The sequence below is a fragment of the Panthera onca genome, chromosome B1 (genome assembly GCF_046562875.1).
Source record: "Panthera onca isolate mPanOnc1 chromosome B1, mPanOnc1 haplotype 2, whole genome shotgun sequence".
NCBI lineage: Eukaryota > Metazoa > Chordata > Mammalia > Carnivora > Felidae > Panthera > Panthera onca.
The window spans coordinates 165,155,409-165,169,290 of record NC_138342.1 but is presented as its reverse complement, the minus strand read 5'-3'; the positions used below and the strand labels follow the sequence as shown (position 1 = coordinate 165,169,290).

Genomic DNA, 13,882 nt, shown 5'->3' with positions numbered 1-13,882 from the left:
AACATGTATGTGACCTTGACCTTTGGAGGGGATTTTTCTTTATTTGTAAATTGACTTTTTAAAAAATGAGTAGAACTCTTAGTGTTATATCTTTGTTATCCAGTTAACTGGGTGAAAATAAAACAATACCTTTTTCTGAGGTGAGCAAAGTTATTTACAAGATAAATGAGATAATATGTGAACTGTATTTTGAACAGCTCTTGGGACATTGTATGTGCTTAATAATTGTTGGTGCCTAGTGAAAATACTGCTTGTGTATTATATTCTAACTTCACTGTCTAATTGAAATTATAGACCATTGTTTTTTTGTTTGTTTGTTTATTTTTGAGAGAGAGATAGAACGTGATTGGGGGAGGGACAAAGAGAGAGTGGGACACAGAATCTGAAGCAGGCTCCAGGCTCTGAGCTGTCAGCACAGAGCCCGAGGAGCAGCTTGAACTCACCAGCTGTAAGATCATGACTTGAGGGGAAGTCAGAAGCTCAACTGACTGAGCCACTCAGTCACCCGAAATTCTAGACCATTGTTTTAGAAATCGAAGTCTATAGTTGCTGTCCATTTTTTGGTAGTTTTTCTCTGTTGTTTTGCTGGGTTTGTTTTGTTTTCTGCTTCTCTGTTAACATGTTTTTGGTAAATTTGCTTCTGAATTCTCAGAATTTACAAGAATTTGTTTGGCATGGAAGACAGATACTTGGCTTTGGTTAAGAATCTTCCTCACTGATATGATCATCTATCAGGTAATGTGATATATGATTTAAGTTCCTGTGTTTGTGTAGAATGACTATTACTGTGAACCGACTGTAGCATGCGAGGTGTGCGTGTTTCTTCTGTAGACTAGTCATGCTCTGAAGACATGTTGTGTCTTTCATTTCAAAATAACCCCAAAATGACAAGGCTGCATCTTCTGTGTTACTTTTGTGATGTCCAGCCACACCCCTCTGTAAAAGTAAGATTTTTACTTTTCAATAAAAAATGAATACTTCCCACCCCTCCTTGTCTGCACTGTGATGGAGGCCTTCTGCCTGGCTCTCCTTATGCCTGGAAGGGAGAGAGCAAATTCCCTATGGGGGTACAGAGCTCCCAGCCTCCATTGTTGAAATGGACAGGGTGCTGCTTCCATCCTACGTAAAGGAGAGATGGTATTAGTAGTAAAATATTTATAAGAAATGGTATATCCAAAATGTACGTTATCCAAAAGTTGGTGTTATTTTATTTAGTATTAAGAATTAAGACCAAGGGTGCCTGGCTGACCCAGTCAGTAGAGCATGTGATTCTGGATCTTGGAGTCATGAGTTCAATCCCCACTTTGAGTGTAGAGGGTACTAAAAAATCATTAAATAAACTGAAAGCAGTGGGCGGTGGGGAGGCACCTGGGTGGCTCGGTCGGTTAAGGGTCCGACTTTGGCTCGGGTCATGATCTCATGGTTTGTGAGTTCAAGCCCCGCGTCGGGCTCTGTGCTGGCAGCTCGGAACCTGGAGTCTGCTTCAGATTCTGTGTCTCCCTCTCTCTGCCCCTCCCCTGCTCATGCACTATCTCACTCTCTCGAAATAAATAAACATAAAAAAAAAAAAGGAATTAAGACCAGAGAGAAAACTCTTTGTATGTGTAAAGTACCTCCATTGAGAACCCCCCATCTTTCTTTAAGTAAGTTGGTTTGATTATTGCTAAGTCTCCTCTTTCCTCCTGTGATGATCAAGCAGAGCTACCTTATTTGGAGTTGCTTGCTGCTTGCTTAATTAACTCTGGAGATTTATTTAAATGACAGTGTTTTTCATCTCCTCGCTGTTATGTCTTTTTTAGGGTCAATATAAAAAAGCAATAGCCAGCCTGCATCATTTAGCAGCTCTCCAGGGATCACTTCCTCAGCCACAGATCACGGGACAGGGGACCCTGGAGCATCAGCGAGCACTCATCCAGCTAGCGACTTGCCACTTCGCTCTAGGAGAGTACAGAGTGAGTAGTGTGTGCCTTGCACGGGGACCCTCATTCACTAAGCTTCCCTGGGGCTTCCTCTTTTTCCTATAGTGGGCTTTTAATACAACGCATGTTTATTTGAAAAAGGGTCTTTCTGCCTAGATTTTAATCAACTAATCTGCTGATGAAAATCTTGATGATTTTGTTTTACTCCGTTTTCTGTTTACTTACAGCTTTCCTGAAATAGACTTCAGTACTTTTCAGATTCCATTTTATTGGAGGATGATTTATTTTTTTCTTTACTTTCTTATCTGGATTCCCTTTAGAGCAGAATCAGTCCTATTGTACTTGGACAGAAGAGGCATATACTAAGTGGGAAAGGGAGGATTTCCATAGCTTATCTGAGCCTCAGATTTGCTTTTTACATGATGATTATACCTCATGGGGTATTCCAGGTCTGTTTCCTTTATGATTGTGAGCCCCTGCTACCACAGGGTGGGGACCCTGTTCTTTACATTTAAGTCCCTCATAACACCTGCCACAGTGGTTTGCACAGCTTTGATACTTAATAAATGTTTGAATTGAGTGATAAGCACATTCTTTATATAAACATGGGTACTGTATAAATTCAGGACCACAACTTAACACACAAACTCTGATTTCTTCTCATCTCTCTATATGTTAAGTTGATTACTTTGTGATTAGTAACCCCAAATTAGGTTTTTAAACTTAAACTTTGAAACACAATTTATAATTCATCATGTAGGAAGAAACAATTAGTATGTAAAGTATGTGCATTGAAAATTGAAAATACTTTTCTGCCATCATTTATGTAATTATTAGGTACCTAATTGTAAGTTTTAGTAAATTCCTTATAAGAATTTAAAATAAAACATATTATTTACTCACATAGATATTCATATATCATACAGAATTAGACAGTTACACAAGGCACTGCTGTTCAGCATTGTATTAGGGAATATAAAACGGGTAGATTTAAGTAAGGTAGGCAAATTCATTCTCTTTGAGGACTTCCATTAAAGCTGATCGCAGTTAGGCCTACCTCTTTGGTTTATAACTTATTCCTGATCCCAGCTGCCTTCAGCTGTCTGTCTTCAGCTCAGACCCATCACATCCAGATGTGAGTTTCCCTCGTTCTCTGGCCCGTAGATGCGAAACTCTCAAATCAAATGGTTGCCTCTCACTCTAGCTAATCTTTTTGATTCTTCCAGTATGAAGCTAATGTCTTTGGTATAGTGCCTTTTATTTCCTTTGCTACCATCCTAAGCAATGGCTCTGAACTGAGTTTTTTGCCTGTAATTTTTTTTTATCTCTAAGTTACGGTCGTTGCTTCCTATTGCTGTCATCATTCCACTTACTTGAAATATTGACTTCCAAAGTGCCCAGAGTTGAGCCACGTGCTGGGGTGGAAAATATAAGCAGAGTGTGGGGAATGTGGGATCCCTGCATTCAGGACATATAATTTGAGTTACAGAGAAAAGTGCAAGTATTTATATAAGACAGTTAAAAGTCAGATATTAAGTGGTGTGCCCCTGACATATGCACAGTAGGCATTCAGGGAAGGGAGTTTTCACCAGGGTCCATGTAGTCAAGGAGGGATTTACAAAAAAGATTGGCTGGAGGTGGGCATTGAAGGATGGTAGCATATGTCTCTGGAGTACACATCCTGGCCTTCCCACTTGCCAGCTCTGTAACCTGGGCCAAGTTACCTCACCAAGCTTTCTAATTCCAGTGTTCAAGTTTTTAACTACCGAGCTGTTGAGCTCTTGAAGCTAGAGCTTCACACCCTTGTGGCCATGGGTGAGTTCTGGATGTGCCAAGATACTGACCCTTTTAGTTAGTGGCTTAAGGCAGCTGGAGCCTCCAGGTTAGTACTGCCAGCTCTGAGCAGCCTTACAGATATTTTCTGAATGTGCCAAGACATGAAAAAGGTTAAGAGGCATGGGTTTAACACTGCACTTCCTCATCTGTAGAATGAGGATAATGAGAGGGTTGTGCCTGACACATAGAATATGCTCCCTAAATGGAATCTAGTTGTTAACATTAGAATTGGACAGGTAGACCGTAGGTGATGGCTTACTGTCTGTGGATGGAGACCAGCCTGCTCAGTGTGGCACTTGAGGCTTCCCTCAGCACCAGTGCAGCTTCTGACCAGTTTTGTGTATTTCCTAAACCACACCCTCCTTTTACTTAAACAATACCCAGCCCTTCCCCACATCTTTCTCTCCTCTGAAACTGCTTTTTTCTCTTTTCCACATTTCAAATCATTGCCCCCCTTTAAGACTTGGTGAAGGTAACCTTCCTACATAAACTGTTTCCAGCTAGTTTAGCTTGTATATATTTCTCCTTCATTTTAAATTATGCTCTAGATCATACCATTTAATCCACTACTCTGTGTCCCATTTTGTTGACTTTTCTCTTCATTGAGGTAGTAAATGTCTTTAAGACTGGGATATTCTTCCTTTGGATGCCACTGTGCTGTTAAACACATAGGTAGTTTAGGTAATACTTGACTAATTTTTAATTTTTGTTCTTTTGTTTTACCAGCAAAGAAGGAGTTATTATTCCCTCAAAAGTCTAGTACCTATATTTAATCTTACTTTTTCTACGTTTGCTGTTGAGCAAACAGTGATGGTCCCATAAATAGTCTTGAGGGGTGCCTGGGTTGCTCAGTCAGTTAAGCGTCTGACTTCAGCTCAGGTCATGATCTTGTGGTTTGTGAGTTCGAACTCTGCATCAGGCTCTGTGCTGACAGCTCAGAGCCTGGAGCCTGCTTCAGATTCTGTCTCTCTCTCTGTCTCTGACCCTGCCCAACTTGTGCTCTTTCTCTCTCTCAGAAATAAAAATAAAACTTTAAAAAAAAATTTAAAAATTTGAGGCCGCACCGTAGACCTACATGTACACACGTTGCCCTGTTGTATGCTATAAGTGTGTTAGTTGTTATGTTGATTTACTTCCGGTGAGAAAATTTCAGATTAGTACCTTTTCATCTGATCTTCTTTAGATGACATGTGAAAAAGTCCTTGATTTGATGTGCTACATGGTACTCCCCATTCAAGATGGAGGCAAATCACAGGAAGAACCCTCAAAAATAAAGCCCAAATTTAGAAAAGGTACAGTGACAAGTTTTATTCTTATTTTGTAAAAATGGCTTTACCCAAGGCTGGAAAATTCTTTACAATTCCTGATGAGATGATACATGATCTGCAGGGTTTGACAGACTATATAAAAAGTTAATCCCTTGCCAAGCTTGTCCTTGGCACTGATTTCATAAGCAGCTGCAAATCTTTCTTCCAAAATTCTCTTCACTTCCTGAGTTTGTTATCTCTGAAGAATATCTGATAATTCCTTTTCCTATCTTTATCAATTCTCGGAAAATTTGCAGATGATTCGTTAAGAAGTGTTTCCTGGCATATCGCTTGTAGGCTATTTTGAGCTTCACCTCAAGTAGCACATTGATTGTAAAACTATATAAATTTAGTTGTAATACTTAGAAATTAGAAAAAGAGGGGCGCTTGGGTGGCTCAGACAGTTAAGCGTCCAACTCTTGATTTAGGCTCAGGTCATAATCTTACCGTTTGTGAGTTAGAGCCCCGCATCAGGTTCTGCATTGACAGAACAGAGCCTGCTTGGGATTCTCTCTCTCTGCCCCTCCCCCACTTGTGTTCTCATTCTCTTTCATATTCTCTCTCTCTCTCTCTCTCTCTCAAAAATAAATAAACTTAAATAAAAAAAAGAAGTTAGAAAAAGATAAGCAAGTTAAACCCAAAGAAAATAGAAGACAGGAAATAATTTTAGTGGTAGAAATCAATGTAATAGAAAATGAAATAGAGGAAATTAATGAAGCTAAAAGTTGGGTTTTTTGAAAAAAAAATAAAATTGATAAACTCCTAACAAGATTGATCAGGAAGAGAGCACAAATTACCAATAGCAGGAATGATCCTACTGAAATCAAAAGGACACTAGGAGAATAAATTATTAATGACTTTATGCCAATAAATTCAACAACTTAATGAAATGGAAAAATTCCTTGAAAAACACAACTAATCAAAACTGACACAGATCAAATAGAAAATATAAATGTTCCTACATCTATCAAAGAAATTATATTTGTTATCAAAAACCTTTCCACAAGACTGCAGATCTGAATGGCTTCACTGATGAATTCTGTCAAGCACTTAGGAAGAAGTAACACCAATCTTACACATACTCTGAGAAAATAGAGTAGAAGAGAACACTTCCCAATTCAGTTTTTAAGGCCAACATAACCCTAAAAGCAAAATCGTGTAAGAGCATTACCAGAAGAGAACATTAAAGGCCAGTATCCATCATAAACATAGATTCTAAAATCCTCAAAGTCTTAGCAAATAGAATACAGCAGTATATAAGAAGGGTAATACATATCCAAGTATACTGGGAATGCAAAAGTGGTTTAACATAGGAAAATCAGTCCCTGTAATATTACCACTTTAATATATTAAAGGAGAAAAATCATAATTTTCCTAATAGATGCAGATAGAAATGTATCTATATGCATTTATGCAGTTATGTTTGCATTTATTCATAATTATTAAAAAATCTTAGCAAACTAGAAACATGTTCCTCAACATCGTACTTAACTATGAAATATCAAATGCTTTCCCCAAGATCAGCAACAATTTAATAAGAGTATCTATCTCCTCTTACCACTTCAATTAAACATACTAGAGATTCTAGCCAGTACAATAGGCAGAAAAGGAAAGGTATAAAGGTTGAAAAATAGTTATCTTCATTCACAGATATGACTGCCTTTATTTGCAGCAACGTATGTGGCTATGTTAGAAAAACCTAAGGGGGGTGCCTGGGTGGCTCAGTCAGTTAAGTGTCTGACTCTAGATTTCGGCTCAGGTCGTGATCTTAAGTTGGTGAGACTGAGCCCTGAATCAGGCCCTGCACTAATAGCGCAGAGCCTGCTTGGGATTCTGTCTCTCCCTCTCTGCCACTCTCCTACTCACGTGTGTGATCTCTCTCTCTCTCTCCCTCTCTCCCTCTCTCCCTCTCTCCCTCTCTCCCTCTCTCTCTCTCTCTCTCTCTCCCTCTCTCTCTCTCTCTCTCTCTCTCTCTCTCTCTCCCTCTCTCCCTCCCTCCCTCCCTCCCTCTCTCTCTCTCCCCCTCTCTCCCTCCCTCTCTCTCTCCCTCTCTCTTTCTCTCTCTCACTCTCTCAAAATAGCTAAAGTTAAAACAAAAAAAAAAAAAAAAAAAAGAAAAGAAAAGTCTAAGGAATCTCCAAATAGAATAATATCAAAAAACATAAAATACTTAGGGATAAATGTATTGAAAAGTATGCAAAATCATGTTCATAGATCAGAAGACTCCAATGTTTTAGGGTTCTGGTCCTCCTCAAATGTGTGTACAGATTCAATGCAATCCCAATTAAAATCCCATCAGACTTTTTTTTTTTTTTTTATTTCTTTATTTTGAGAGAAGGGGAGGGGCAGAGAGAGAGAGAATTCCAAGTAGGCTCTGCACTGTTAGCACAGAGCCTGACGCGGGGCTTGAACTTAAGAACCATGAGATCATGACCTGAGCCAAAACCAAGAGCTAGATGCTCAACTGACTGAGCCACCTAGGTGCCCCTAGACAAGCTTGATTCTAAAATCTATATAGAAGTGCAACCTAGAATAGCCAAAACAGTTTTGAAAAAGACTAACAAAACTGGGCAACTTACCCTACCTGATAGCAAGACTTTTTTTTTTTTAATGTTTATTTATTTTTGAGAGAGAGAAAGAGTGCGAGCAAGAGAGGGGCAGAGAGAGAGGGAGACACGGAATGCAAAGCAGGCCCCAGGCTCTGAGCTGTCAGCACAGAGCCCAATGTGGGGCTCAAATTCATGAGCTGTGAGATCATGACCTGAGCTAAAGTCAGCCACTCAACTGACTGAGCCACCCAGGCGCCCCCTGATAGCAAGACTTTTGAGTAAAGCTACAGTTATCCAAACAGTATGGGCAGAAGAATGGAGAACCCAGAGAGACCCACACAAATATGGTCAGGTGATTTTTAGTGAAGACACCAGAGTAATTCTTTGGAGAAAGGAAAGCTGAGATGGGGCTGAGACTAAATGGAAAAGTTAAAACGATAACATTTTTTATAAGAAAAGGTCTTTGCGACTAGTAGGTAGATTTATTAAGACACTAAAAATTTCCTAGAAGACAAAAGCATGACAATTTTGATCATTATTGAAGCTCTCTAAGGTACTTGGGAGACTTAAAAAAAAAAAGAAAGAAAGAAATAGCCCAGACCCCTTGAAAATTAAGTATCTCTGTGAAACAGAAGCAGGTCTAGTGGGTAAGACTGGACCTAGCTGACATCAAGACTTATTTTAAAGCTATAGTAATAAAGATAGTGTAGTATTGGCATAGAGATCGACTGATGGAATAGAGAACCAAGAAGCACGTGGTATTGCAATTAAGTGGAGGAAGAGTGAATTTATCTAATCAGTGGTGCTGGGATAATTGATCCAAATGTAAAAACAACAGAAATGTGATCCCTCCTTCACACTACACAAAAATTCTTTAAATTTTAAGATTTAAAAATGGAAACTAAAACTTCCAAACTTTTAGAAGAAAATACAGAAAAGATTCTTTGTGCCTTCTAGGTGGAGAAGGATTTAGGCTACAGAAAGCATGCAACATAAATTTAGTCCCAGTAAAATTAAAATACCAATGAAAGATAGTGTCATCAAAGTGAAAGGCTAAGCCATGGACTGTAAGAAAATTGTCCAGCACACAGAATCAACAAAAAGTGAGCATCCAGAATTTTGAAACAGCTCCTTCAAACCAGTGAGAAACAACCAACCAACCCCTCACAGAAAAACAGGCAAAGAATACGAACAGATTCACAGAAGCAGAAATCCAAATGGCCACAAACTATTTGAAAAAACGCTCAGAGCCCCTTGGTGGCTCAGTCAGTTAAGCATCCGACCCTTGATTTTGGCTCGGGTCATGATCTTGTGGGTTCATAGGTTCAACTTTAAAAAAAAAAAAAAGAAAACTTTTAACCTATTAGCAATATGGGGACTTCAGATTAAAACAGTAAGCTACCATTTCACACACATCAGAATGCAGGGATTAGAAAGTAGCAACCCTGGTTACCAGGATATGAAGACACACATTGCCTGTCTGCTTCTGGAAGGTATATAAACTCACACCAACACTTTGGAGACCAATTTAGCTGTTGCAGTTGAACATCTCATTACCTAGTTGTATACCTCTTCTAGTTAAATTTCTTAGATCAGTGCCTTTCCAACTTGGGTCCTTACCCACTGGGTCATGAATTTCAAACAAATGTTTTCTTTTTTAATGACATAGAGTCTAATAGTATCATTAAAATGAGTGCATCTCCTGTACAAAGGCTAAATTGAACCCTTTGTTCAATGAACCTTTTGTTTTAGATACATAAACATGTGTAAATATGTGTGCATAACATCTCCATTATTTCTTGCTACTTTTGTCCTCAGGGTAGAGAAGGATTTAGGATATAAAGAGCATACACCATAAAGGAAAGGATTAAGGTCTTGGTTGGAAAATTATTGCCTGAAGTTTTTTTTCCACAAGTGCACAAGAAAATGTATATAAGAATGTTTATTTCAGCATTGTTTGTAATAGTGAAAAATTGGATAGCTCAGTGTCCCCCATAAAAGAATGGATAAATGAATTGTGGCATATGTAAATAGCAGAATAATACATAAAGAGTAAAAACTGTCAGCTAGAACTATAGGTATTAGTACCAAAAACCGTTTTCAGAAGGATGCATATAATATGATGCCATTTATATAGTAAACTGAACACTTGCAAAACTTTCTTCTTTGTTGTTGCATAGAAATGAAAAACATCACATTCAGGATAATAGTTACATTAGGGTGATGGAAGAGGACATGGTCTAAAAAGGTACACAGGAGGCTTCAACTGAATTTGTGATATTTTATATAAAATCTTTAAAGCAAAATGTTAACATTTTATAGAGCTGAGTGTTGATCACAGTGGTATTTGTAATATTCTTTATGTAATTTTCTATACATTTGAAATGTTTTTTAAAAAGTATTTAAGCAGGGTTAGGAAAGAAGATTGATAAGTGAAATCCAGAGACCCTTCAAAAAACCAATTTCATCATCACTACATATAATCATGGTTTAACTATATTTGAAGTCATATGACTGTTGCTTATCTTTTTTTTTCTGGAAAAAGTCTTAAACATTTGCTTTTCAAAGCTGTTTTCTTCGATAATAACAAACATATTGTGGACTTTTTATTAGGTTCAGACCTGAAGCTTCTGCCTTGTACCAGTAAGGCCATCATGCCGTACTGCCTGCATTTAATGTTAGCTTGTTTTAAGGTAAGCTGAAAGTTGATTGGCATGAAAGAAATTTAATTTGGAACATTGCTGTGATGATCTAGAGTGACCTGGTGTAGTGGGGAGATTACATGAGCTAGGAATTGACAAATACTAGTTGTGAACTGTACTAGGCACTAATGAGTAGGAGATGACCCCCATCCTTGAGCAGTTTACAAAGAATAGTGGGACAGTTATGCAAATATCCTTGCCCATAGTGATGTTCAGTAAATACTTTATGCATTAACGTATGTCAGAATGTATTGGCTAGAAGAAGAGAATACAAATGCCATTGGGTTCGTAGAGGGATGTGAGTTTATTATCCTAAAGATGTGGGGGGTAAAAGCATTCCAGGCATTAGGATGACCACCACCAGATGACCACTGGGCCAGTTTAAAGATTGTCGGAAGAACACTAGGCCTGTGGCTGCAGGTGGAGCGGAGCCTCGGCCTGCATTTCACCAAGGCTTGTGAGCAGGAGAACAGCAGTATTGGGTCTCTGCTTTAGGGCCATAATTCCCGGATTCAACTCATGGTCAGAATCACCTGGGGAGACAGAAACCATTTGAAGTGTGATTTGAAGCCTCGCTGCTCATTTAGAACAAAAAGTTCTTTTGCCGTTTCTCCAGTTCACACACCTGCTTCCTTCTTTGTTGCTCAGTGCCTTTCTTCTCCCCAGTCCATGTTCTCCTCACACCCTCCTCTCCTACAAGGCTTCTTGCCCACCCTGGCCCACAACCGTCTCCTTAAAAGAAATCCCCAAATTCCTCTCTCTGATATACAGAACGACTCAACTTCTGTTGCCCTTTTCCCAAAGACTAAGCTTCCAGCCCACCATGCACATCCAGCTCCCATCACAATGCTCACGGAGTGCGCTGCCAGAGACCTTGTTCACAGCACAGAGGGAACCGAGGTTTCTTTGGTTAGGACCCACCCCCATCAGAAGGCAGTTGTGATGTTTGCATAGCAAGTGGGTATTCTGTTTTGTTCTTGATATCACACATTTTCATACAGCAGCATTTTTTTTTAATCTTGATTTTGAGAGAGAGACAGAGTGCAAGCAGGGGAGGGCAGAGAGAGAGGGAGACACAGAATCCAAAGCAGGCTGCAGCCTCTGAGCTGTCAGCACAGAACCCAGTGCGGGCCTCAAACCCACGAACTACAAAATCATGACCTGAGCCAAAGTAAGACACTCTACCAACTGACCTACCCAGGTGCCCCATATAGCAGCATTTTTTAAGGAAGTGATATTTGACATATTTAAGATCACCCCATGATTTCCTTTTCCTTCTGTGTCTGCACAAATCCTTGTCTTGCAGCTGCGAGCTTTCACAGACAGCAGGGACGACATGGCACTGGGGCATGTGATCGTCTTGCTTCAGCAAGAGTGGCCACGGGGAGAGAATCTCTTCTTGAAAGCTGTCAATAAGATTTGCCAACAAGGAAATTTCCAATATGAGAATTTTTTCAATTATGTTACAAGTATCCTTTTTCTTATTTAAGCATAAGAAATTCTTACTTTTTTTTTATAGAATTAACACATGGTACAAGAAATCAACCATTCTAGGTAGAAATAATGGTTTTCTCTGGGGGAAAGAAAGACAGAATGGTGATTAAAAATGGGACTGTGGCAGTTGGTCTCATGAGAGTCATAAAAGGCTTCACAGAGGTGATGCAATGAATCAGGAATATTAGTAGCCCAAATACATTTTCCACTTGCAGCGGCTTCTGGGAAGATACCCAAGATGCCTAAATTAATAGCCTTCAGGTTCCTGACAGGCCCAGATTGGCTGTGAGGCCATAGAATATAACAGTTCATTGGCCTTCATCTATTGGCAGAGGGCCTCCTTGGGCCTCACTTAGGGCCCTGACTGTCCCCCGGGGGTCAGCTGTTAGAGCACCATGTCACAGCTGTTACAGCTGCCACTGAGTCCCCACCAAACATGCGTGTAGCCCAGCAGTTGTTTTGACACTAGGGAGGAAGTGTTGTATTTCATACTCTTCCTAGGGAAAGACCACCTATGGTGTAAGGAATGTGCTGTCTTTGTCCAAGCGCCTAGAGCAGGATTTCTTAACTATTTTCAGGGATACAACACCACTACACCACTGCCACTTTCATTTCTTACTAAGAAAACAAAAGATTTTGCTGGGGTGCCTGGGTGGCTCAGTTAGTTAAGCGTCCCACTGTTGATTTCAGCCCAGGTCTTGATCTCAGGATTGTGAGTTCAAGCCCTACGTGGGGCTCCGTGCTGAGCGTGAAGCCTACTTAAAAAAACCAAAAACAGATTTTGCTGTTATGACCATACAGAATGTCTTTATTAGCATCTGTATGAGAAATAAATTTATCTTAATGAGGTGGTTTGGTTGGTATAAGAATCACTAATTTGGCAACAAGACAGACCCGGGTTCCAGTACTGACTCTAGTTAGCGGGTTGGCCATGGGCAAGTTACGCAGTCACTGCAAGCCTGTTCCACATCTCAGAGAGCAGGGCACCTTGTTTCTACATGTGGTTAACCTGAATCTGGCCTGCAGATATTGATATGCTGGAGGAATTCGCCTACTTAAGAACTCAAGAAGGTGGGAAAATCCATCTGGAATTACTACCCAATCAAGGAATGCTGATCAAGTAAGCATGCTGTCTTGCTCTTCTGTGCTAAGTGCTCACCTTTTGTGTGCTTGTAGGAAGTATTTATAAGTTCCTGTGTCTTTCAGAAATGTAATAGAAAGGAATCCAAACCTGGTCTCTGTTTTTGAGAGTAGAGTTGATTCTGGGTACCTTCTGAAACTTGGTGTTTCCTTAAGTACATTTCCAGTAAAACGTTGTTCAAATTGGGGTACCTCTGTCACTTTTGAAACCTTTTCACTAAACAGAAGTCTCATTCATGATTATCTTTTCCTTTCCAAAATTGACAGGGTAACCCTATAAATTTCTGGTTAGACATAGATGTTTTTAATTAAGAAGAGTCATGTGTAATTAAAGTTGTATTGGATTAGGGAAAACTACAGACTTTATTTAGAAACTATACTTGGATTTCAGTGTTTATTTGAAGCCTTTCTAAGCAGTAATTGCTTACATAGCACAAGGGACAGTAGCTGGGTCTAGTGCCCCCACACAAAACACACCTGCCCCAAGAAATAATGGTGGGGTGCCTGGTCTCAGGCATGCCCTCCCACCCCTAGATAAAGTTAGTGACCATTTATGATTTTTAAATAGCTCATAAATCTTGCTTCTATCCTTCAATACTCATTGTAGTTTGGATAATATATCCTCTGTGCTGTAAATGCCACGTGTAGTTTTATTTTCATACTTCCTCCTTTGCGTCCTGCATACTCAGCATGGCTGTGAGTCATTGTCAGAGTCACTGCAAGAGACTGAGCCCTGAGTGAGAAGGGAGTGTTACTAAGGCTGAAAACATTTTCCTTTTTCTCTCAATTGTGACATGAACAAGTTTTCAGTTATTGAGAGCAAAAATTCACATCTTGTTCTATCTTTGTAGAGCCTTAGAGATGTTGAGAGGGAAGTATGAGATGCTCATTCTGGATATGTATCACCTCAGTAATTTGGGGCATAGCAAACATTA

The 13,882-nt window shown here is 39.6% G+C and overlaps 1 protein-coding gene and 1 long non-coding RNA gene across 5 annotated transcripts in view; one reads left to right on the top strand and one right to left on the bottom strand.

The window, feature by feature from the left end:
• Positions 1 to 13,882, top strand: part of INTS10 (integrator complex subunit 10) — a 32,929-nt gene that overhangs the window by 14,378 nt on the left and 4,669 nt on the right. For all 4 annotated transcript variants that reach the window (XM_081795619.1, XM_081795618.1, XM_081795621.1 and 1 more), the window contains exons 11-16: positions 653 to 735; positions 1,800 to 1,952; positions 4,939 to 5,047; positions 10,225 to 10,304; positions 11,620 to 11,782; positions 12,834 to 12,927. In XM_081795619.1, the coding sequence (XP_081651745.1) occupies positions 653 to 735; positions 1,800 to 1,952; positions 4,939 to 5,047; positions 10,225 to 10,304; positions 11,620 to 11,782; positions 12,834 to 12,927 (682 nt within the window). The remainder of the gene's footprint in view (positions 1 to 652; positions 736 to 1,799; positions 1,953 to 4,938; positions 5,048 to 10,224; positions 10,305 to 11,619; positions 11,783 to 12,833; positions 12,928 to 13,882) is intronic.
• On the bottom strand, positions 10,599 to 11,668 carry LOC145715451 (uncharacterized). The gene is made up of 2 exons (XR_014137631.1): positions 11,571 to 11,668; positions 10,599 to 10,846 (listed from the first exon to the last, which is right to left on the bottom strand). It is a non-coding gene; the product is annotated as an uncharacterized LOC145715451 (long non-coding RNA).